The following is a 22,162-nucleotide window of genomic DNA, read 5'->3' as shown; positions in this document are numbered from 1 at the left end:
CAGAGCCTGCCGTGCTCTCCAATCTAGTTGACTTTCTTCACAGCTTCAGAATTTGTGGTGGGCTGTGCCAGTTGGTTCAAACTTGCCTATAAGAAGCTGTAACTTCCCCACACCACCTGTTGTGGCTGTGTTAGTGTGGAGATACGAGAGCAGGGAATTTTGCAGAGGAGGGTATACTTTACTGAACTGGTTGAAATTAAACAAGGGCAAACACAATAGTGTTGCTCATAATACTTATCGGAATAAGGATGGGGAAGGAGAAGATCTAACACTAATGCTGAAGGTGGTTTGTCTTAGAAGAGAAGATGACAGGAAGAGCTAGAGCCAGAGCAAGAGGAAGACCTCCAGGCCAGGAGACTGCTATTCCTCCTGTAGGAGCTGCGTCTGTAAGTTGGTTCTCTTTTTAATGAGCACAGCTAGGCTTTGAAATGTCATAGCTCAACTACTTCTTATTTTAATATCAGGTATATATGTTAGGTCATATATGTGTGTATGTATATATTATGTCAGGTGTATAGTTATATTAAGTCCTTTTTATTAAGGAAATTTTTGTATACTTACAAAAAAGTACTCTATTGTAATACAGTTGTCATAATAGAGCTAGTGGAAATAAGTAGACATCTTCATAGTCTGCTTTGTCCACTGTGATACCCTTCAGAGAAGCAGAACATATTAGGCGGCTGCTGCTGCTGTTGATGCATATTTGGGCAGAACCTGGGTCTGGCAGGTGTTCTGACCTGTTGCTGTTGTTTTTAATTGTAATATCAAAGACTTTCTATCTCTGCATTTGAACTAGTGTTTAGGGCTTGTTTTGTGCATATATGCCCTGTTCAAACTGTAGCTTGAAAATGGCAGATACTTCTTTATTTGCAGCCATTATCACATACTTGGAGATTTTTTAAAGTGGTTCCTCAAATTTGTCAGTTACTAATACTAATCTTTCATTTGAGAATATGTTTAGACTGGAGGAGTGTTCCTAGTCCATTTCTTGCCAGTGTCAGATGAGTTTAAATCATGATAGCAACAGAATTTATAAACCTAAGAGACCTGATTTCTTCAAACTTGGTCTCTTTGACTTGAATAGAATTGTTAGCAGAAGTCAGGAGGTGATATCAGTGTCATGCTGTGAGTGAAGAGGAGAGTGAAGGAAACGGTGAGGCTTAGGTACTTTACATGGACTATGAATATTGATGCAGTGTGAGTACAGAAAAGTCTTTTACGGCTTTTTTTTCTATATAGGCTGCCACTGTTCTACCATGTAGACTGCGTGTTTCTCTCTTCAAGGGGGTTAGTTCCTGAGGTGTTTCCAAAGACGTGTTGAAAAGAGGTTGTGGAATGAATAAGAGGGTTTATATTAGATGCTTGGAAAACAAGGGCTCAGGTATGCACTCTGTCTCAGTTTAAGTGAGAACATAATCTGTGCTGATCGCAGGGGAAGGTGGGAACAACTAGCCGTGTATTGTAGAAGTCAACCACACCATTGGACTTTGACGCTGGACTGATACAGAGGTATCATAGTACACCAAGTTCTTATTACTGAGGTTTTTATCAAAAAGCATTAGTGAGATTTAAGGAGGTCGGGGGCCTGCCTTTCCTTACTAATGTCCTGACAACCATGTAATCTTTCTTACTGCAGAGGTAGGAAAGAGGATAGGTTGGTCAGTCCTTGGGAAGTCCTCCCCAACGTGGAGACTGCAGCCTCCAAGGAGGATACCAAGAAGATGGAGTTTGGCTCTTTGTAGTGGTGCATGGTGGGAGGACGAGACACAATGGGCTCAAATGAAAGCCAGAATTCTTTTGGCTGGACATAAAGAAAAGCATTTTCATGATGAGGACGTTCAAGCACTGGAACAGGTTGCCCACTGAGGTTGTGCAGTCTGCATCCTGGGAGATGGGATAAATCTCTGAGCAACCTGATCAGACCTCATGATTGACCTTGCTTTGAACAGAAGGTTGGACTGGAGACCTCCTGAGGTTTCTTCCAGCCTGAATTGTGGTTCTATGAAGGATAGGATTGTTAAAAACCCCCTTCCCCACACCCATACAGTGAACCCTATCCCAGCATAATCTCTTGCTTGAGTTTGACTTCACATGGAACTCTGCCCTGATCCTTTAATGGATGGGAAAGGAATATCACAGAATCAGAAAGGTTGGAAAAGACCTGTAAGATCATCAAGTCCAACCATCAACCCAACACGACCATGCCCACTAAACCATGTCCCACAGTGGCACGTCTAGACGTTTGAATATAGTCAACTCAGGATAGTGGGGCTCAGTGCCTAGCTGTTGGACTAGAGAATCCATGTAAGTGACATTGCCGCTTCCTTCAGTGGCAAGGATGGAATATAGGTGAGAGAGGCAAAGCAGAACTGATCTTTCCTGAACTACTTTTCTGACTGCTACAGGGAGCACAAAACTTGTGATAGTATGTTGTGACTGCGATGGTACGGGACTCTGATAATTTTCACATATACTCTTCAGGGTTGCATACATTCGATCTTTGTGGTAGTGCTTACAGGTATTTACAGACTTCTTGGAGGGTATACTTTTGACAGATCTTATAATGTATCAGAATAAGGTGGAGAGTATAAGAACAGAGAGGCCTGCTTAGTTACTGATCTTGTGTTCAGTGTCAGAACATGCATATGGGAATCACAAGACATGTGACAAGAGCTCTGAGAGCAAAGGAGTAGAGGAACTCCAGGAATGAATTGCTGGCAGGTTGTGTGGCACTAGTTCAGGGGGTTCCTACTACTGTGTTGTAGGACAAGACAGACCCAGGCTGGCTCTCTAGCTTAGGTTTCATGATAATCCTTGATATTGGCCTCTTGCTTGCTTACAATTAAAATAGAGAACTTGATTATTCCTGAAGGGACTAACTTGTGGGGCAGACTGCAATCCGGTAACGGGAAACTCTGAATTGTGGGATTGCTCATGGCTGAAGGTTGTGTGTTGCAGTTCTTCCAGGCATGAGACTTTTTAAGATTATTTCTTCACTAGACACTAAAATTACAAAAACTGTTTTTATAAAATAAGTAGTCAGCTACTTGAAGTTTCAGAGGGGTTGTTAAAAATGATAAGTCCAGAAATTTTAGTTAGAGCTTGGAAAGAGAAGATTTGCATTTACTACTTGTTAAATGAATATTAGCTTACAAAAAAATTTTCCTGAACCCCATTATTTTGGAGTTTGAAGTAGAGAGTAGTAACTCTGCTACTTAATATAGGAAAAAAGATTTAACCTTATGTAGCTGTTACACTTAGGTATTTGAGTATTCTGTACTTGGTTAGTGACTTCATTGTGCTGTACTCTTGGAAGTACGTTGTTTCTTTAGTTGCAGTAGGGGAAATTGTTCCCAACTATTGCAGGTTCAACAGACTTTGTCAAGTCAGCCACCTGGCCGTCGGCAACCTCAGCAGCCTCGTGTTCCTCCATCAGTATCAGAAGAACCTGGTGGCCGTGGACGACAGAGAGGCCCTCAGAGTGTTCCACGAGGCCAGAACGGGAAAAGGCCAGAAGGTCAGAAAGGGTGAAAAAGTTCATTGCCCACAAGAGCAAGTGTTTTGAAGAGAATGCAATTAAGACATTCTTTAGACTGTATTTCTAATTTTTCTTTTCAATTTATTACAAAGATTTGGAAAAGTTCACTGTACACACCTTGTGATTATATAGTATTGTCATTCTAAGGTGCAGTATAACTGAATGAGGAATTCTGAAAACGACCTTAAGTTTGCTCTCCTCCATCTGTAACCATGTCCTCTATCAAAATAGTTTAAAAAAATAGATTAGAAAGCAGTCGGCACAATTAACTGCATGAATACCAATAGTAAATTTCGTTTTGATATTTCATTGTTCCATTTGCTTACTAGTTAACTGTCTGTAAATCATAGGAAGCTAATAGGTGTTACCTGAATGCTATTTTAAAATGAATTTACTACATAGCAAAAGCTGAAACTTAACATTTCATGATGTCTCTTAATTTTATATGTATCTGACTTTCAAAATTGAATTGTATTTAATTATTATTTGTATATAAAACTTGATTGTAATTCTTCCTTTTCCTAAAATTTCAAAACAATAGGATTACAGATTTCAGCAGGATTCCAGGAATTGTCTTTAGCAGACAGGGGTGGACGTCGTAGAGATTTCCATGACCTTGGGGTAAATACTCGGCAAGCCATAGAACACGTTCAAGAATCAAAAACTGGTATGTTCAGATTAGACTATAGACATATAAGCAAGTTGAAATGAAAAATAGCTTTGCTTTGTTTCTGCTTTAAGTATCCCCTAGAGAGCCAAGTAAAAAAATCTTCATCCTGTACTAGAAAAAGTTACAAGTTGCTCCCAATATCTGATGAGGAACAGTAAGATGACATGTCTGATGGCAAAGTGCTTCAGACAGAAGTTGTGTAGCCTTTTAAATTGCAGCTGTGTAGACACAAATGATGATCCGTATATGTTCCTGATGTCCACTTCTTCAAGCAGGACTCCTCAGGACTCTGAAGGTTTGCTTCTAGAAGTTGTGGTTTGTAACACATTGACCTAACCAGATTTGTAAAGATCTCCTAATAAATGTGGAATTTGAGACCTCTTCTGAAGAAACTTTTTAGTTTAAATAAAAGGTGATATGCTTCTTTCCTTGAGACGAAATGCGTATGAAAAGAAGTAAAAGGAGGCTGTCATGATGGTCCTGCCCTCTTCCTAGAACGCAATCCTTTTAAATGTCTGGCAGTGCAGGTTTTTGCTGATAATAGTTTTGTATTGCAAGTGACTGTAAGACATCACAACAACATAACAGCAACTGTAGTCTGCTTTTGTGTTATTGAATGATAACTGGAGCATGCCACGGGACCAGGAGTGGTAGACCTTAGTTCTGCTCAAGTCACTTTGGGCCAGAAGCAGTATAGTTGTTTTCTTTCTCACCTAGATTTTTTATCTAGAGCTATTCTGATGCTAGATCATGGATCGCTGTACTTTGTAGGCAGCTGTATTGCTGGCCTTTTGTTTTCTCTTTATAGCTTTGTACAATTTTCAAGTATAATATACATGCTTTGTATATGGTAGGGTTTTTTTGTTTTCATCTGGGGTGTTGTATTTCAGATAGGAAAAAATGGGTAATGAAAACCAAATTAAATGAATGATCTGTAATTGTCTGCAATGTATTTTTTGTATTAGACTTGTGTCTTTAAGTCTAAAAGAAACTGAAATCAGACATGAAAAAATAGGAAGAAATACTTTAAATAAGTACGTGATCTGGAGCTAGTTCTTACTGTTGTGGGTTTTTTGTTTGTTTGCTTGTTTGTTTGAAAAATCTTGAAATACCAAAAGAAATGTCATCTTGTCACATATGAATGGGAGTGTGGATATCTCTAGTGATTGACACTCTGTTAGTTTTTATGCTACGTTTATGATTCATGTAAAGAAAGATTAATTTGTCCACAAAGGAAATTTATGTTCTGCTGGAAATTCATCTCTCTAGTACCTGGTACTCATCCTTTGGGAGAGAGGTTACTGATCTAAATGCTTTCCTCATTTGATGTGAGAGCTTTCCTGACAACTGAAGGAATTATAAAAAGCTCTAATAAATGTGTCTATGATAACAGTACGCCTATGTGAGCATTTCCTACAGCTTACTGAGCTAGAACAGTTGCAGAACACAACTGATCTCTAATCTTTGTGTGAATGCCTTCGTTTTTAAGAATTTCTCAAAGCTGTTGAATTACTATAAACTGGTAAAATTTTGTAACTACTAAAATGTTTGCCTCTCATTTTAGGTTCTTCAGGTATTATGATAAAATTAACTACAAATTACTTTCGTTTGACGTCTCGACCCCAGTGGGCTTTGTTTCAGTACCATGTTGGCTATAGTCCTGAGATGGAAGCACGCCGTCTTCGATCAGCTTTGCTCTTTCAGCATGAAGAGCTAATTGGAAAGACACGTGCATTTGATGGATCAATATTATTCTTACCAAAAAAATTAGGAAATAAGGTGTGTTATGAGAATGCTATTTTATTTTTTATTTTGACTTGCATTTTGTGATGCTTCTTGTTTCTTACTGGACTGGGTGAAGTTAGAGAGCTGATGTCCCATAAGCAACATTTAATTGGATTGTGTATACTAGTATAAGCTAATTTGCTTGTGTAGAGAAATTTGGTAATAAACTTCTGGTTCTAATGCTTAGGTTCTGCAGGCTAGAATAATCCTCTGCACAGAAGTGGATAGTACAGACAGTATTTTTCCTTTAGTTTTCTTTCTGCTTAGATCTTTTTGTAAAGTCTGTATTTTACATCCACCCTTTCAGTTGTGTTGGATGTTATTGGGTGTATGTGGCAAGGTTTTGGTGGCTGGGGGGGAGGTCTGAGGTGGCCCCTGTGTGAAGAGGTTAGGGGTTGCCCTGTGCTGTACACAGCCATTTCCAGCTGGCTTCACAACAGACCCACCACAGACCAAAGCTGAGCCCATCAGCAAAGTTGATGGCACCTCTGTGTACTTAAAAAAGGGGAAAAAAATGCCAGAGCAGAAGAAAAAATCTGAGAAAAATGGAGCAGCAGGGGGAAAATGCCATGTACTTACGGTAACCCCTGCCTTCCCGCCCCCAGCCCCTTGTGCCACTCATTGCCTCACTGAAGGGACTGTGTGTAACCAGTGGTGTTAACAGAGCGGGGCAGAGGAGTCCAGAGTGAAGTTGAGCCTGGAAAAGGGAGAGAGGGAAGATGTTTTCACTGTGTCTTTAAATGTCTGTCTTTTTGCCTCCCAGTACCTGAATCAGTAATTAAATATCTATTAGTAGGCAACATATTAAGTTTATTTCCTCAAGTTGAGTCTTTTTCCCGCAATAGTAATTGGTAAGTGACTTCCTGTCTTCATCTTGAATTCAGCTGCTTTGGCGATAGCCTCCATTCTACTCCATTAGTCGTCTTCACCCAAATGAACGAAGCATTTTAGGTTGTAGTTTACAGTCATAGTAGGAAATCAAATTCCTGTTTCAGCTACGTCTTGAATTATTACTTAGAATCTTAACGTACAAGTCCAATTCGATATTAATGGAGCAAAGTCTAGATGTAGCCCTGTTTGCCTCTAGTTTTATTAACCTAACTTTACTTTCTCAGGTTACTGAAGTGTTTAGTAGGACTCGAAATGGAGAGGATGTGAAGATAACAATCACGTTGACTAATGAGTTGCCACCCACTTCACCTACATGTCTGCAATTTTACAACATCATTTTTAGAAGGTTTGCTGTCCAAGTTATGTCTTTATGAGAAGTCCTTCTAAAAATATCTGACTTGAGTTTTTCCTTTCCGAAGAACGGACTACAAATCAGTATTACAAATGTAAATTTTTAAGCCTTTGTAGCTACCTTTACTATGTGGCCAACCACATCTGGCAACGTGCTAATGTGCAGTTATGTGCATGTTTCTGGCACATGTTAGTGTGAAATGAGTTTTTACCTTCTCCCTGAGCAAGCAGATTCACACTGGAGTATCTCTGCCTTCCTTTTGTGTCTGTGGATTTGCCTCCTAAAGCAAATAGTAGTGCAGGACCTTGAACTGGCAAATTACTTCTTTTGCTGCAGTCTTTCCACTTAACCTTGGTTCCTGGACTACCCGGTTCATCTGAAATGTAGCTTGTTTAGACTGCTACCTTCAGCTGGGTGGTGAAGGGTTGGGTTGTATGCTAACTTATTCTCAACTGATGAATTGTCAGTAATAAGTGTCCATGGCCTTTCTAAATTGAGTTTAATGAAGAGTTCGCATTTGTGACTATTTCATCTAGTCAGATGAACAAAAAATGAGGTTGTGCAAAGGGATGGGACTATGCATAGTTTGATAAACTGAATAATAATGGTAAATGACATCTATATTTCAACTTCCAGGCTTTTGAAGATGTTGAATTTGCAGCAGATTGGACGTAATTATTACAACCCCAGTGACCCAATCAGCATCCCTAATCACAGGTTTGGCAAAAAGGATACTTAGGTTTAGGAGGGGTGCAGGGAGAAAGGATGATGTTTTGGTACCGCTGTGGCGGTTTATTTCGTAATAAAACCATGGACTTAAAAAACAGTATTCCCAGGAAGCATGAGACCTCGTTCTCCTAACTTAGTTTCTTCTGTGTGCAAGACCTCATTACTCGTCACCAGTGTGTGTGCTGCTATTACATTTTACTCCAATGTCAGAAACCTTGCTTAAAGGTCTGTAAGGCTGAGATCCCTGAATGCTTTAATTCTAAAGCTCAGGAGTGTCCAGCCTTCATTCTGAAGGCCATTTAATGTAAATTCATACTTGGCCATGGCCCACTGGATGGGCAGCTCTGGAATTCACCTTTTGCTAGCTGTCGTGTCTTGTCCCCGTTCCCTGCCAGGATCCCCTACAATGTGACTGATGCTTCTGGCTAGCCCTAGGCCTATTGTACGAGTTAGTAACCTTGAGTTTCACTGGGGCCACATCATATGGCTGTGGTGTACTCCTTGCCATTAACCTAGCCTACATAACCTGGTTGATGAAAGAAACTGGACAGTGTTCTACTAGATAAACTGTTGGTCTTTTTCTCTTTAAAGTGTCTTTAATACCCATACACTTTGTATGTAAGAAATTTAAGACTAATAGCATGAAATGGATTAATGGATTTCTTAGGTTTCAAGGCATCCTTTCTATCACTTCAGTTATGTTGCTACATCATTCAATTAATCTTTCTTTATCTTAAGTTGACTAAAGATACCTGCATGTAAAGTATTTTTCGTTTTGTTAACTTTTAGAAGCTTGTTTATATTTGGATAATGGTTTCTTTGTGTTTTGACTGCTTTCTAGTGTCTGGGAAAGTGGACAGAAGTAACTCAAATGGTGAGAATAGAGATGCTTTAAGCACATTAAGATTCTGTATGTTCTCTTTTGACAGGTTGATGGTTTGGCCAGGCTTCACAAGCTCTATACTCCAGTATGAGGAAAGCATTATGTTATGTACAGATGTGAGCCATAAGGTTCTTCGCAGTGAAACAGTGTTGGATTTTATGTATAGTCTGTATTACCAGGTTGAAGAGCAAAGATTTAGAGATGCCTGTGCTAAAGAGCTGATAGGTTTAATTGTTCTTACAAAGTAAGTCTCTTTGGACTTTTGTTGTCTTAAAGATCTGTTTATTTTTTTGGATGTTCCATGTCCTGAAATATACAATGAAGCATCAGAAAGCATGAAAGTGATATCATTTTCACGCTAGCAAACTAATCGAGGTGACAGCATTTACGAAAGCAGGAAGTATATACTGGATTAGTTCTGTTTTCATTTGGTTTTATAACAATTTAGCTTTTAGTAGAATTGATAGACTTACAATTGAAAACTTGAAGTTACTGCTGCTGATAGGAGCAAAACTTTAAACTTACTTGAGTATTGCTATTAACTTTTTCATCCCACAGTTCTATTTCTTTCCTATTTGAGTTAAGGTTTTTTAAAAAAAAAAAATGTATTAAATTGTTTATTTAGGTACAATAACAGAACATACAGAGTTGATGACATCGACTGGGATGCCAATCCACAGTGTACCTTTAGAAAAGCAGATGGTTCTGAGATCAGCTACGTGGACTACTACAAAAGGGTATGGAAACTTAACTGTCAGTGTGTGTGTTATGCTTTAACTTGAAATGTTAGAGCGTTGTTGGAGGTTTACTTATGATGCATGGATTTGTAATTCATAATTTTCTTTAATAAAATTGTATTTTTAATGGTTACTGTGTAATCTGAGAGCAGTAAGTAACCTATGCAACGTGATTTGGCATGAGTAGTCCGTCCCAATGAGTAGTCAGTCAGGTAACAATGCCAGGAGGCCTGCATGGGTGAACAAGGAGCTCCTGGGAAAACTGAGAAAGGAAGCATACAGAAGGTAGAAGCAGGGACAGGTAATCTGGAAGGAATATGGAGACATTGTCCCAACATGTGGGAATGAGGTTAGGAAAGCCAAAGCCCAACTGGAATTGAATCTGGCCAGGAACAGATTCAGAGGCAACAGATTAAAGGCAACAGGAATGGCTTCTGTAATTATGTAAGTGACAAAAGGAAAACTAGGGAAAATTTGACCCCACTGCTGTGAATGAGGTAGGGCCCCTGGTGACACAGGATGTGGAAGAAGATGAGGTACTGAATGCTGCCTTTGCCTCAGTCTTTACTAGCAAGACTGCCACTCAGGATTCCCAGGCCCCAGAGACCAGGGGAAAGTCTGGAGCAAAGAGGACGTACCGTTGGTGGAAGAGAATCAGGTTGGGGAACACTTAAGCAAATTAGATGTACCTAAGTCCATGGGCCTTGATGGGTTGCACCTACAAGTACTGAGGACGCTGGCTCATGTCATTGTGAGGCCACTGTCAATAATCTTCAAATTATGGTGGTGATAGGCAAAGGTGCCTGAGGACTGGAGGAAACCAAATGTCACTCCTATCTTGAAGAACTTCTAGGAGGATGGCACAGGGAACTCCAGGCCAGTCAGCCTCACATTGATCCCTGGGAAGGTGATGGAGCAGTTAATCCTGGAAAACATTTCCAGGATTGTGAATGACAAAAAGTCATCAGGAGTAGTCAGCATGGCTTCACCAAGGGAGAGTCATGCTTGACCAACTTGGTAAAATTTTGTGATGAAATGACTGGCTTGGTAGATGAGGGTAGAGCAGTGGTTATTGTCTGCCTGGACTTCAGTAAGGATTTTGATGCTGTCTCCCATAAAATCCTTGTAGAGAAGCTGATGAAGTGTGTGGGCTGAATGAGCAGACAATGAAGTGGATTGAAAGCTGGCTGAATGGCCAGGCCCAGAGGGTGGTGGTTGGTGGCGTGACGTGTAGTTGGAGTCCAGTAACTTAACGGTGTACCCCAGGGTCAATACTGGGTCCAATCCTGTTTAATGTCTTTATTAATGATCTGGATGATGGGGCAGAGTGTACCCTCAGCGAGTTTTGCTCATAATTTACTGGAGGTAGAATATATGGACAGTCATCTCAAGAGAAATTACTTTTGATACTTTTGGTTCTTTGAAACAAAGTTTATGTTTTTCATAGCTTAACCTTCTCTACCATTGAGGCCTACCACTGTAATTGTGAAATCTTTCTGCACGTCAGTTTCAACTGTAAAACAGGATGGGACTTTAGAAGTAAAATTTGTATTATCCAGTCTAGTTCAGGATGGAGTTTATAAATGATAAATTTTCTCTGCCTTCTTTCCTTTGCTGTGATCTCACTTTTTTGTTTTAAATGCAATCCTTTGGATGGTTTCTGAGGTGTAGTTCTCTTTAAGAAAAAGTTAAACTATGAAGTATGTTTGTTGACTGTCAGCTTGCATTGCCTTTTTGTGTTTGTTTTTTTTTTCCTTTTTTTTTTTTTTCCCCCTAAACTAAATTAGTGACTGCTAGGTTGCGGGACGATTGGATTTCAGAGGCTTCCCTTAGAATCTAGTTTGATTCTTGTGATGTCTTGAATTAAAATGCTCTGTAGGGCAGAAACCTTGTCCATTACTGATCTGGAATGAGCATCCTAATATTGAGTTAGATACTCTGGGTGATACTGCCTCAAGCAAGGCAGAAGCATTGTTTCTGTTGTCTTTTACAAGTCAATAATTTGATGGCACAAATAGAGAGAATAGTGCTTCCCTGTTTTGGCCTTTTCTGACAAAACCAGTTTCTCTCAAGTTAGATGTGCTAACTGAAAAAAGTTGCTGGCTGCTTTTGTTTGGTTTAGGTAAAATACTAATTTTTTGAAGTGAGCGTTATTATTAAGAAAACTGAGTGTTTGTTATGAATAAACTAACATATTATATTTCTAATACAGCAATATAATCAAGAAATTACTGACTTGAACCAGCCTGTCTTGATCAGTCAGTGTAGGAGGAAGAGAGGAAGCATGATGCCAGGACCTGTGGTTCTAATTCCAGAGCTGTGCTTCCTAACAGGTACTGTAGCATTTTTGCATATCAAAGCATCTGTCATAATGCCTACTGAAACTGGTATTTTGACGGCAGCCTCTTGCCAAGTTAAGTGGAAATGTTTTGTTTGTAAATGTGAGTTTAGAAATAAGTTTTGTAGCTAAAAGATTAGATATTTAAACAGGGCTGAAAAGTTTGAGGGGTTTTGATGTTGCATAGTCTTTATGTATGGTGTTCAACATTAGCCCACTGATAACTTGTAGAGTTTTTGGCAGTAGAACTTATGTTGAAAAAGAGAAATTTACTATAAATTGATAATTTTGTAAGATACATAAATATGTTTTTTCCTTGGAGATACTGACTTTGCACTAGCAGCACCTGTCCAACTGTTTTGTTTTGTTTTGTTTTGAAAATGTAAATAAAAAGCTGCATGTCTTGTGTGGTTCCCTGTCAAGTGCAGAAATTCAGATATTTTTTTTTTCTATGCAGGTAGGAACATATGTACAAGGAGCAGCTGAAAACCTTGATTACTGCTGACACCACTTTACATGTCTGCAGTACATGCATAATTTATCTGTATGACTTGCAAGTTTACTTTTCTTAGTCCTTAGTCTAACTTTTACTCATAAAAAGATTTTTCTGTTAACAGGATTAACTGAGAAGATGCGTAATGATTTTAATATGATGAAAGACTTGGCTATTCATACACGACTGCCACCTGAGCAAAGGCAACGTGAAATTGGAAGGCTTATTGACTACATCCAAAAGTATGCTACCTTAATATCTTCTGTACTTCTTTGTCATGAAAGATTTGTATGATAAACTTCTTGCAACAAACTTTGGAAATCTTACTGGTTTTAAAAAAGAAAAGTCTCAGCAAGAACAAATTTCTTTACGTTTTAATTTAAATCCTGTTTTTAAACAGAGATGACAACGTTCAGAAGGAACTCCGAGACTGGGGTTTAAGCTTTGATTCTAATTTATTATCCTTTACGGGAAGAGTTGTTCAAGGAGAAAAGATCCTTCAGTCAGGAAATGCGGTAAATAAAACAACTTCTAAAATCTTCTGGATCTCTCACTGATGAAGCAAGTTCTTAATGAAGGAAATACTACTTGATGATTTATAAATGAAGGATTATGAGTGAAAACGTTACGCACAAGTCTTTTTCCAAACAGGAGACTTGCAAACTTCTTAAATTGTTTACAAGTTCTGTTTAGAAACTCCTGAAGTTTTTTCTGGCTTGCATTACAATAGTGTCTTCCTTGCAAAATGGTCTGTATTTGAAATGACTTTGTTTAGACATGAACTAGGAGACTAGAAATGTTTCTATCTAGTTTCTGTTTATTAAAATACCAAGGCTTTCAAATGAAAAGCCACTAATTATTTCAGTTCAGTAGATAGAACACATACAGTATCTGTTCACTCAAAGGTGGGGTGACTCTTCGGTATGAATAACTTAGATTTCAAATAAGTCGTAGATTGCCATAAAACATTATATATTTGCTCTGTAGTAGAGGTCTTCTGTTTGTTTTGAATGGATTCTAGATGGAAAAGGGCATTTTACAGTATCTTGATCTGTATATCTGTGTATTTGGTGAAGCTTTTTTTATTCTTGTTACTGAAAAGATCTGATATCTTTATAATAACTGATATCTTTATATACTATACAATATCTTTGTAATATCAGATATTTTCCTAATAATACTTTTCTTTTTCTCAAGCAGTTACCTTATTAAAAAGAAAAACGGGACAAAAACAAGTCAATGCGTGAATAGCTTTGTGTTTGTAGCACAAAAACTGTGCAGCAAATAGTAACATCTGGACTAAAAATCACAAGTATCTTTTCATATGTTTCATTCATAATTATGCAGAGTGTAGGATTTCTTGAAAGGGCTGGATAAAGCTTTTTTTAAATTAGTGACAATCGCAGTAAAGGAACAGATAAAAATCAAGTCCTTTGTTCTAGGCAGAAGTGTTACAGTCTGTTCTGGAAGTGTGTCAGGAACTAGTTGTGGTACAGCTTGTTTGGTAGGGTGTTGATTTTCTTTGTTTCCCGTCTCTTATTTACAGTTTGATTACAATCCTCAGTTTGCTGATTGGTCAAGGGAAACTAGGGGAGCTCCCTTAATCTGCGCAAAGCCTCTGGACAACTGGTTATTAATATACACACGGCGCAACTATGATATTGCTAATACATTACTTCAAAATCTGTTTAAAGTCACACCATCTATGGGAATCAGAATGAACAAGGCAACCATGTAAGTGTTGTTAGAAAGCTGACGGAAAAATAATTTTATACTTACTAAGGTATATCTGTTAGCTTGCTTAGGGTGTTAAATGAGGAAATAGTATAGTATGTCACACTACCGACTTCTGTGAGACTTTTAATGAAACAAAGTTGCTTTCAGTATGCAAATTGTTCATTTTTCTCCAGTGACTTATTTTCTTACTCATACTTTTATTTGTGAGAGCTTTCACTGGGGGTTAAAGCATGCCAAAACCAAACAGTATTAGATACACAGTCACTGAGCAAAACCACCTCTAGTGGAGCTACATGTGTATATACAAGAAGGGATATATATTTGCTTGTTGACTTTGGACATAGTCCGATTTGTTCTCATTGCAAGTATCTTCCTTTGAGTACCTGTGCTTGCTTTTAACTTTGAATTCCATAGCTCTTGGAAGCCTAAGTTGGGGATGATTCCTCTTAATCTTCAAAATGTGTGAATATTGTACATTTATTAATAGCTATAAATGTGGCACTTCATACAGTACTGATGCATAATGAGCATTTATGTGTTTGCTGAAGTTTCAGTAGCTGTTAGTTGAGTTTTTTCTGTAAGCATTTTTTCTTTTCCTTTTCAGGATTGAAGTAGATGATAGAACAGAAGCTTATTTAAGGGTTTTACAACAAAGTATTACCCCTGACACAAACATAGTATGTATTTGAATCCATAATTTCCAATCATGTTAATCTCTCTGTAATTGCTGTTTTAAGACTGGTGGGATTCATTCTCAGAAATAAAACTCTTGGCTCTGGAGTATCTACTACATGCGTACTCATGCTCCTGTTCAAACCCCAGACTAACTATGAGCATCCTTCTGGAAAAGGGCCTTTGTAATTGGCTCTGAAGTATAGACACTGAAATTTTCCAGGTGTTTCTTTCACTGTGAACACTTGAATATTTCTCGAGTGTAAGAAACTTTTCCTAAAGAACTACAACTGTTATGCAAATCTGAGAATGCTTAAACACATTTTTTTTTTCTTTAAAGGCAGTCTGCATTTTGTCTAGTTCCCGAAAGGATAAGTATGATGCTATCAAGAAGTACTTATGTACAGATTGTCCCATTCCAAGTCAATGTGTGATTGCTCGCACTTTAAGCAAGCCTCAGACTGCTATGGCCATAGCAACAAAAATTGCCTTACAAATGAACTGTAAAATGGGTGGAGAACTTTGGAGTGTTGAGATCCCAGTAAGTAATTTTTTTTAAATGGTAACCATTTTCTTTATTGAGCCTTATTTAAAAAGCAAGCTTTTTTTCCCAAAAAAAGAAAAATCATTATTCTTTGTGTAGTTTGTTTTGTGTCTGTGAGAAGAGGCATGAAGTTAAACATGACATAAGGAGACATTTAATTCAAGAATTCAGTGCCCATGGTTTACTTAAGTGTCCTGAAACCGTACAGCTTATGTCATGATCTTGTTACACTATAGGATGGAGATGACGGGTTCTTTGGCATGTCTTCACGTACTAATACATGTTCTGTATTGATTCCTTTTAAGCTGAAACAGGTAATGGTTGTGGGAATTGATTGTTACCATGACACTTTATCTGGAAAGCAGTCAATTGCAGGATTTGTTGCTAGCCTGAATCAAACAATGACACGGTAAGATTTGAATGCTAAAGAAAAAAAAAAAAATCTTTATCTTTCCCTTAACTGAAAAGTAGCTTGAATGTGATGGGCCATCATGAAAGTGTCCAAATTGATTTACTGTACATTGGTAATAAGAACTATATATTGTGAATTATTTTTTCCACTGCATCCCTTAAGGAATAGCCTTGTCCTTCTTCCACAGTGCTTGGGAGAGGGGGCAAATGGTGGGGCAAGGGCTGGGATGAATAGAGGGCATCAGGGTGACAGGCTCTTCTCCCTTTTTAGTTGACTTGTGTGAAAGTTTTTTGATTGAGAGGAATTGCACATGGTGGTAAAGTGTTTGTCTACCACACTGGCTTTGCGAGGAAAATATTCTCATAGCGCACTAACTCTTGCTTCACTGCATTGACCAACAGTAGCCATAAAGACTAAGTGGTCATAGCCATTTTAAAAATCACTTCATTGAAGTGAGCCTGGGAAATGCTTTGAAGGTCATATTTTAATTTGTTCTTCACAGGTGGTTCTCCCGCTGTGCTGTTCAAGGTCGTGGGCAAGAACTTGTGGATGGGCTCAAAGCCTGCTTGCAAAGTAAGGGAAGGCTTTCTGCTCTTGTCGAGTCAGAGCTAAGGAATGACAGTTTAGCTTCCTCAGAACGCACTTCCTCAGCCTCCTTGAGGGGAGGCATTACCGACTTGCACTTGGATAAAAACAGATTAAAAATACAGTTGTAAATACTGCTGAAAATTAATAGCATTTTGTGCGCATTCTTTCACTGATTCCTATTTTTTTTTTTTTTAACAATAATTAAAGACTACTTATCAGTGCGCTTCAAAGAATGCTTTAAAGGAGATGGATTTAAAGGATGACAGGTCCTTGCTGTGAGAAAGACCAGTGGAGTAGATGATCTGCTCAGGTTCTTTCTTTTTGTGTTGGTACACAGGTAAACCAGAATTCTTTTTGCAGGTAACATTTGTGTATCATGATGCATACCTGTTTCAGGTTACTGAAAGATCGAGGACCTTAGGTTTCAAACCTTACTGCTGTTTGTCCAGTAATAAAAATCCATTTTTGTTTTGGAATGAATTGTCATTATAGCTAACAGCTTTTACTCTTGCCATTTTTTTTTAAGCTGCTCTAAGAGACTGGTTCAAGTGGAATAAGTATTTGCCCTCTCGTATTATCGTGTATCGTGATGGTGTAGGAGATGGACAGCTAAATACTTTGGTTAATTATGAAGTGCCTCAATTTCTGGATTGCTTGAAGAGCGTTGGTAAAGACTACAAGTAAGTCTGTTTCCACCAACCCCCTTTTTTCTACTGTAAGAGAAGTATACACTGGGATACAGGAAATGGTTACAGATGAAGATTGTGTCGTCCTTTCATCCTTACTTATTTTTACTTGAGCTCAGATAACTGCTTTTCTGACGATTATGTGATTTGAGATACCTAACTTGTAATATAATAGGAAAAGTCTTTAGTACACGCGCCACATGAGTATTCAATACACACGTATACACACGTGCGCGTATACTCTTTAGGCATTCTTGATGCCTATGGTAATTAATACTTTTTTTTCAACTGGTTGATCATAGCCTGATTACTATCACATGTGTCCAGTAGGTCCATTTTTTTCTTTCCACTTCTGAAAGGACTAGCTGTTGTCCAGTTGCCTATGTTCTGTGCAATTTTCAACATTCTGCTTTAAAACTTATCAACTGCGGTGACTTGGTTTCTTAATCTGCTCTGAAAAATGAAAATATTTCCTGACGCTGCAGGCAAGTGGAGCACAAAACAAGTTATAGATAGTAAGAGTTGGAGATCTGGCTTCTTCTATTTAGGTTCTGTCAATGGCTTGCTCTTTACCAAAAATACTGTTAGAATACAGTGTTTTCTATATGAAAAGATGAGGTAAAGAGATAGTAGAAGTCAGATCTGTATTTAGAAGATCCCTTTTTGGTCTGTTTTGCATCTCCCTATGAAGCTAAATATAGGCTGGCTTGGTGAGGAATAGTATCGAAGTTGCACCTGAAACTCAAAAGCTAAAGTTATGAACAATGTCCTGTTTAATCTAAATCAATGAATCTGTGAAGACTTATATGTGAAATTAATGCCCCGGAGAACTCTAAAATTGCTTTTAATTTGAAGCTCTAGAGAATCTGCTCCTGAAATACTCTCAGTGCAGTTCTTCAGGATAGTTTTGGTTTATTTATTTTCATTTATTTTAGTCCAAGACTTACTGTGATAGTTGTGAAGAAACGAGTGAATACTAGATTCTTTGCACAGTGCAGTGGAGCGCTTAAAAACCCACCACCTGGTACCGTGGTTGATGTGGAGGTTACCAGACCGGAATGGTAAGTTAGTACAGTGTAACATTTCTTCTGTTTGCTGGCAACCTGATAATACCGGATATATCTCCTTTATTAAATTGGCTGTGGGGTCAAGTAGAAGACTACTTCCCACACTTCTGTCCTTTTGAAAAGAAATCATAGTGAATGTGTGGATGAAAGAAATGCAGCAGCTTAAATTTTATTAATTCATTATGTAATTATTTCATGGTTTCCAATAGGTAGTATTTGTATACGTCGGAGTATTATATATGCTTTAAGTGTCTGTGTGTTTCAGTTTTTGGTGTTTCTTTTTTTGATTTTTAAAGGTTTAGTACCAAATGAGTGCCTATCGATAGGATTGCCCAACTGTCCTTAACTGAAATGAAATTCTGATTGGTTGTAGTTTTGACATTGCGCATAAGTTTTGTTACTTTGTAAGGGTGCGCTTTATGAGCAAGTGTTAGAAGTATTCTTTGGTGGTTGGGAAGGCGCTAGAAGACGACTCAGAATTGCACAATTATGTATGTAGCTAAAACATGTACACAGATCTCACTGACTTCACTCGCTTGTGTTAGTATTGAGCGTTTTTGCAAGTCACGCTCCATGAAACTCGGGTCCGGTATGTGGGAAATGCAAAGCTTGTTCAGTACACGACAGAAGGTTTGACTTTGGTCAAGGGACGCCAGAGCGCATAGGGAACAACGCCGTCTCCTGTGGCAGCACACAGTTCTGATAGGTAGTTTTGCCTTTCTTTTTTTTGTCTTTTACCAACTTGCAGCGGGTGTTCCAAGTGTTGTGGTAGGTGACAAACATCCAAACGTAGCTTGGGGTGCGAGAGTAAATGAGGAGCACAAGCTAATTATGTCTGCAGGGTGGTTATCAGGAGGAAAACTATATATGATGAATGGTGAAGAACTTCATGGTCTTAAGAACTATTCCAAGTAGTATTATTTACATTCTTCCAGATCTCCTGGGCTTTCAGAAACAGAGGAAACTGATTATTTTGTGACCAAGGTATAGGCATACTTTTGGGGTTTGCTCAATATGCATGAAGTGACTTGAAGAAAATAAGTAAGACAAATTCATGGGGATTTGTGTTTTTCTAAGAAAAGCAGCCCTTTTTGTATCAGACATCTGGGGTCTTGTTTTTTCTATTACAGGTATGATTTCTTTATTGTGAGTCAAGCAGTGAGAAATGGTTGTGTTGCACCCACTCATTATAATGTAATTTATGACACTAGCAAACTGAAACCAGATCACGTACAACGTTTAACCTACAAACTTTGCCACATGTACTATAACTGGTCGGTAAGTATTTCCTCTGGGAAATAGTATTATTTTTCTTCTAAGACTGCACACCTCTGTGCAGTAGCAACCCCCAAGAAGGTAGAAAAAGGTATCCAAAAAACCTACAAGTACGCCTCTTGGCCTAGAGTGGTGGTTTGAGAACTAGACGTTTTATAATTACGTGATCTCTCTGAAGTCTGAAGATTACTTTAATCTTTATTCTCACTAGAAAATACTTGTTGTTTTGAGTATTATTCCCAAATTCTATGTCAAAAGCAAAACTGAAATGATTATTTCTTACCTGCAGAAATACTTACTACTTTGTGTGGAGGTGGAACTGTGTTCCTCCATTTCCCTTGAGGCTTCTTCTGTTGCATACCAAGATCAGCACACAATCAGCTCGTGCCTGAGGTGTGCTTTAGATGTGTCAGTTTAGTACCCATAAATATTTCACATGACTTACCCATGTCCCACCTTCTGTGAGATCCAGCATCAGATGTAAACCTGCGTAAGCGGCTTTTTTGACGTGAGGAGGGGAGTGGAATTGGGAAGATTTTTGCACCTGTTCTTCTATAAAGCACGTTTTTTTAATGTGTTCTGTGTGCGTAATGTTGTTTTCACAAGTCTACATAAACTACAGGGAATATAAATTTTACATGTATCTAAACTTCTTTTTTTTTCCCTTCTGCAGGGTGTTATCAGAGTACCTGCTCCTTGCCAGTACGCTCATAAACTGGCTTTCCTTGTTGGTCAGAGTATTCACAGAGAACCAAACCTGTTGCTTTCAGACAGACTTTACTATCTTTGAAGTTGAGTTGCCAGCTAAAAAAAAAAGTGCAGTTCCTTTCTAGGGAATGTAGAATTCTCTGGGGTTTTGTGGGGGTTTTTTTGTTGTTGTTGTTGGTTTTTTTTTTCCTTGAGAGACATGCATGGGATAAGGAGTATGTGCAGTTGTGGGACTTTATTTTCATTGTAGCAGGAAAAAGCTTGAAATACCAGATCCACATTTTGAATAGGTCTCTGCTTGCTATAAGAACTAATAATAGTTTGGTTTTTTTTATAACTTATTTACTAAAGTGTTTCTGGGATTCTTCACAAAAGATTTGATTGTTGTTGTTGTTGTTGATGTTTTGAGGAAGGCTTACACAGAATTATTTTTAGCATGCAAGATTGTATAGTTATGCAGACCAAACCCCAGACTTCTCCAGTTAACACATTACACTTTTTTAATTTTCAAAATGCAGTTGTTGCTTCCTTGTTTTTCTTGGCTATTAAAATGAGGGCAAAATTTTGTCTCGTAAACTATTTTGTATCTTAAAAAGAGGCTATCGGCCATTCTTGGTTATCAAGGCTTCGTTTCAAGGTTGCATAGTGCTGGAAAACTTGTGGCAGGGTTTTTGATACTTGCCCTTGTAAGTGCTTTGCAGACCAACTAGAAACTGTCTTGTCCTCACTTGTGGCTCCCTGGGAGTAGCAGGAAGTGAAGCGGGACTTCTTCAGACTGGCATAGCTGAGGAGGAAGTTCTCTGCACACCAAAGTTTCAGGAATGAGTGTCAGAGGCAGAATTATTTCTGTATCTTATGACAGCTAAAGGAGCGCCTTTAATATCTAAGGCGACAGCATTCTCGTCACAAAGAGCAATGGGTTTGACTAAGCTTGAATGCTGTTACCGAGGCTGCATGATTGACAGTGGAGTAGCCTATTGACATGCTTTTTCTTGGTTTTGTAACTACATAGTTACTACATAGTGTGTGTAAATCGTTGGTTTAGACAACTGCAAATTGGAATGAACTAAATTTCTTGGTTGACATTGTTTAACTGTATGCTTGTTAAATGAGAGAAATAATTTCCATCAAAGAATATTAGTGCACTGATGTGCAAAAAAGTAGATAGTTTTACTATTTATGGGGTGTTTGGGTTGTGCAGTTCCAAGTAATGGGAAGTGCTTAGGCCTTCGTTTGTATCATACTTCTCAGACTTTAATTGGTAACTATTCAGCAGGAGTAGCTTAATTTATAAAGCCAACAGCAGTTGTGTTGATGGAAGTTGATTTCAGATTTCTGCATTACCAGGCACAGAGTCAAACTAGTGCATATGGAAGAATTTGGATTAGTGCTGGTTTTTTTTAATCAATTTGTTGTGATCCTTGTTCCTTTTCTTTGTGAGATTTAAATAAAGTTGTTGCTGTGATCCTTGCTCGTTTGATCCTGTTAGATGTACTTGCATACATACTTCAAGACCGGGCTTTGGGCATACTATGTGACACGTGCTAGCTTAACTGTCTAACCATTCTTTACCTCTGGAAAGCTCCTGGAGTCTTGCATTTCGATGAGCCTTTATTCTAAAGTAAACTTCAGCTGTCAACAGCTCTGAAAAATGAGGTCAGGTTTTTGTCTTTCCTAGGCTGGGAGAAGCATGCCGACTTCTTCCATGTGACATTCGTAATGAAGAGAGGCATAGGGGTATTTTTGGCAAGTATTTTGGTCTTTCTGATGTCATACAGTGGTAGCTTTCCCTATTCACTATGTAGTATTTTGTATTTCTTCCTAGTTATGTGTCACTTATTTGTACCTGTTGGGGGTGTTCATTCTGATCTGGTTTCTATCATTTGAGGTCAACAGAAGAGGAGCCAGTGCAGCTGCTTCCTTAGTCAGCTCTGGAAAGGTAGGAAATGGTCACTGCGGGCTGGGCTGTTCCTTCTCTGCGTGGGTGCAGCGTTTGAACATGTAGCTTGCACCATTGCTGCATGCTTAACAGTCGCTCCCTGGGCGTGCGTTTTCCC

At 38.5% G+C, this 22,162-nt stretch overlaps 1 protein-coding gene across 3 annotated transcripts; it reads left to right on the top strand.

Annotated features, from left to right (window-relative positions):
• The first annotated feature begins 305 nt into the window (after window positions 1-305).
• On the top strand, window positions 306-20,187 carry PIWIL1 (piwi like RNA-mediated gene silencing 1). Of its 3 annotated transcripts, none has more exons than XM_059827781.1 (20): window positions 306-386; window positions 3,367-3,488; window positions 4,069-4,205; window positions 5,773-5,987; window positions 7,109-7,230; window positions 7,873-7,953; window positions 8,895-9,092; window positions 9,474-9,585; window positions 11,798-11,918; window positions 12,541-12,658; window positions 12,817-12,931; window positions 13,963-14,150; window positions 14,758-14,830; window positions 15,166-15,366; window positions 15,675-15,778; window positions 16,284-16,354; window positions 16,896-17,049; window positions 17,991-18,116; window positions 19,253-19,400; window positions 20,071-20,187. In XM_059827781.1, exons 1-20 carry the CDS (start codon window positions 306-308, stop codon window positions 20,185-20,187), a joined length of 2,604 nt encoding a protein of 867 aa, XP_059683764.1. The 3 variants fall into 3 exon arrangements, with proteins under 3 accessions (XP_059683764.1, XP_059683765.1, XP_009808576.2); XM_059827782.1 differs by having other exon boundaries at window positions 3,367-3,493; window positions 4,074-4,205; XM_009810274.2 differs by having other exon boundaries at window positions 3,367-3,517; window positions 4,080-4,205.
• The last annotated feature ends 1,975 nt before the right edge of the window (window positions 20,188-22,162 follow it).

This window comes from Gavia stellata, chromosome 21 (genome assembly GCF_030936135.1).
Source record: "Gavia stellata isolate bGavSte3 chromosome 21, bGavSte3.hap2, whole genome shotgun sequence".
NCBI lineage: Eukaryota > Metazoa > Chordata > Aves > Gaviiformes > Gaviidae > Gavia > Gavia stellata.
This window is presented reverse-complemented; position numbering and strand designations above follow the sequence as displayed.

Coding starts and splice junctions, on each gene's coding strand:
- PIWIL1 (XM_009810274.2), top strand. CDS start 306: ATGACAGGAAGAGCTAGAGCCAGAGCAAGAGGAAGACCTCCAGGCCAG. Junction 7,231..7,872: donor TACAACATCATTTTTAGAAG/GTTTGCTGTCCA, acceptor TTCAACTTCCAG/GCTTTTGAAGATGTTGAATT. Junction 14,151..14,757: donor AGAATGAACAAGGCAACCAT/GTAAGTGTTGTT, acceptor TTTCCTTTTCAG/GATTGAAGTAGATGATAGAA.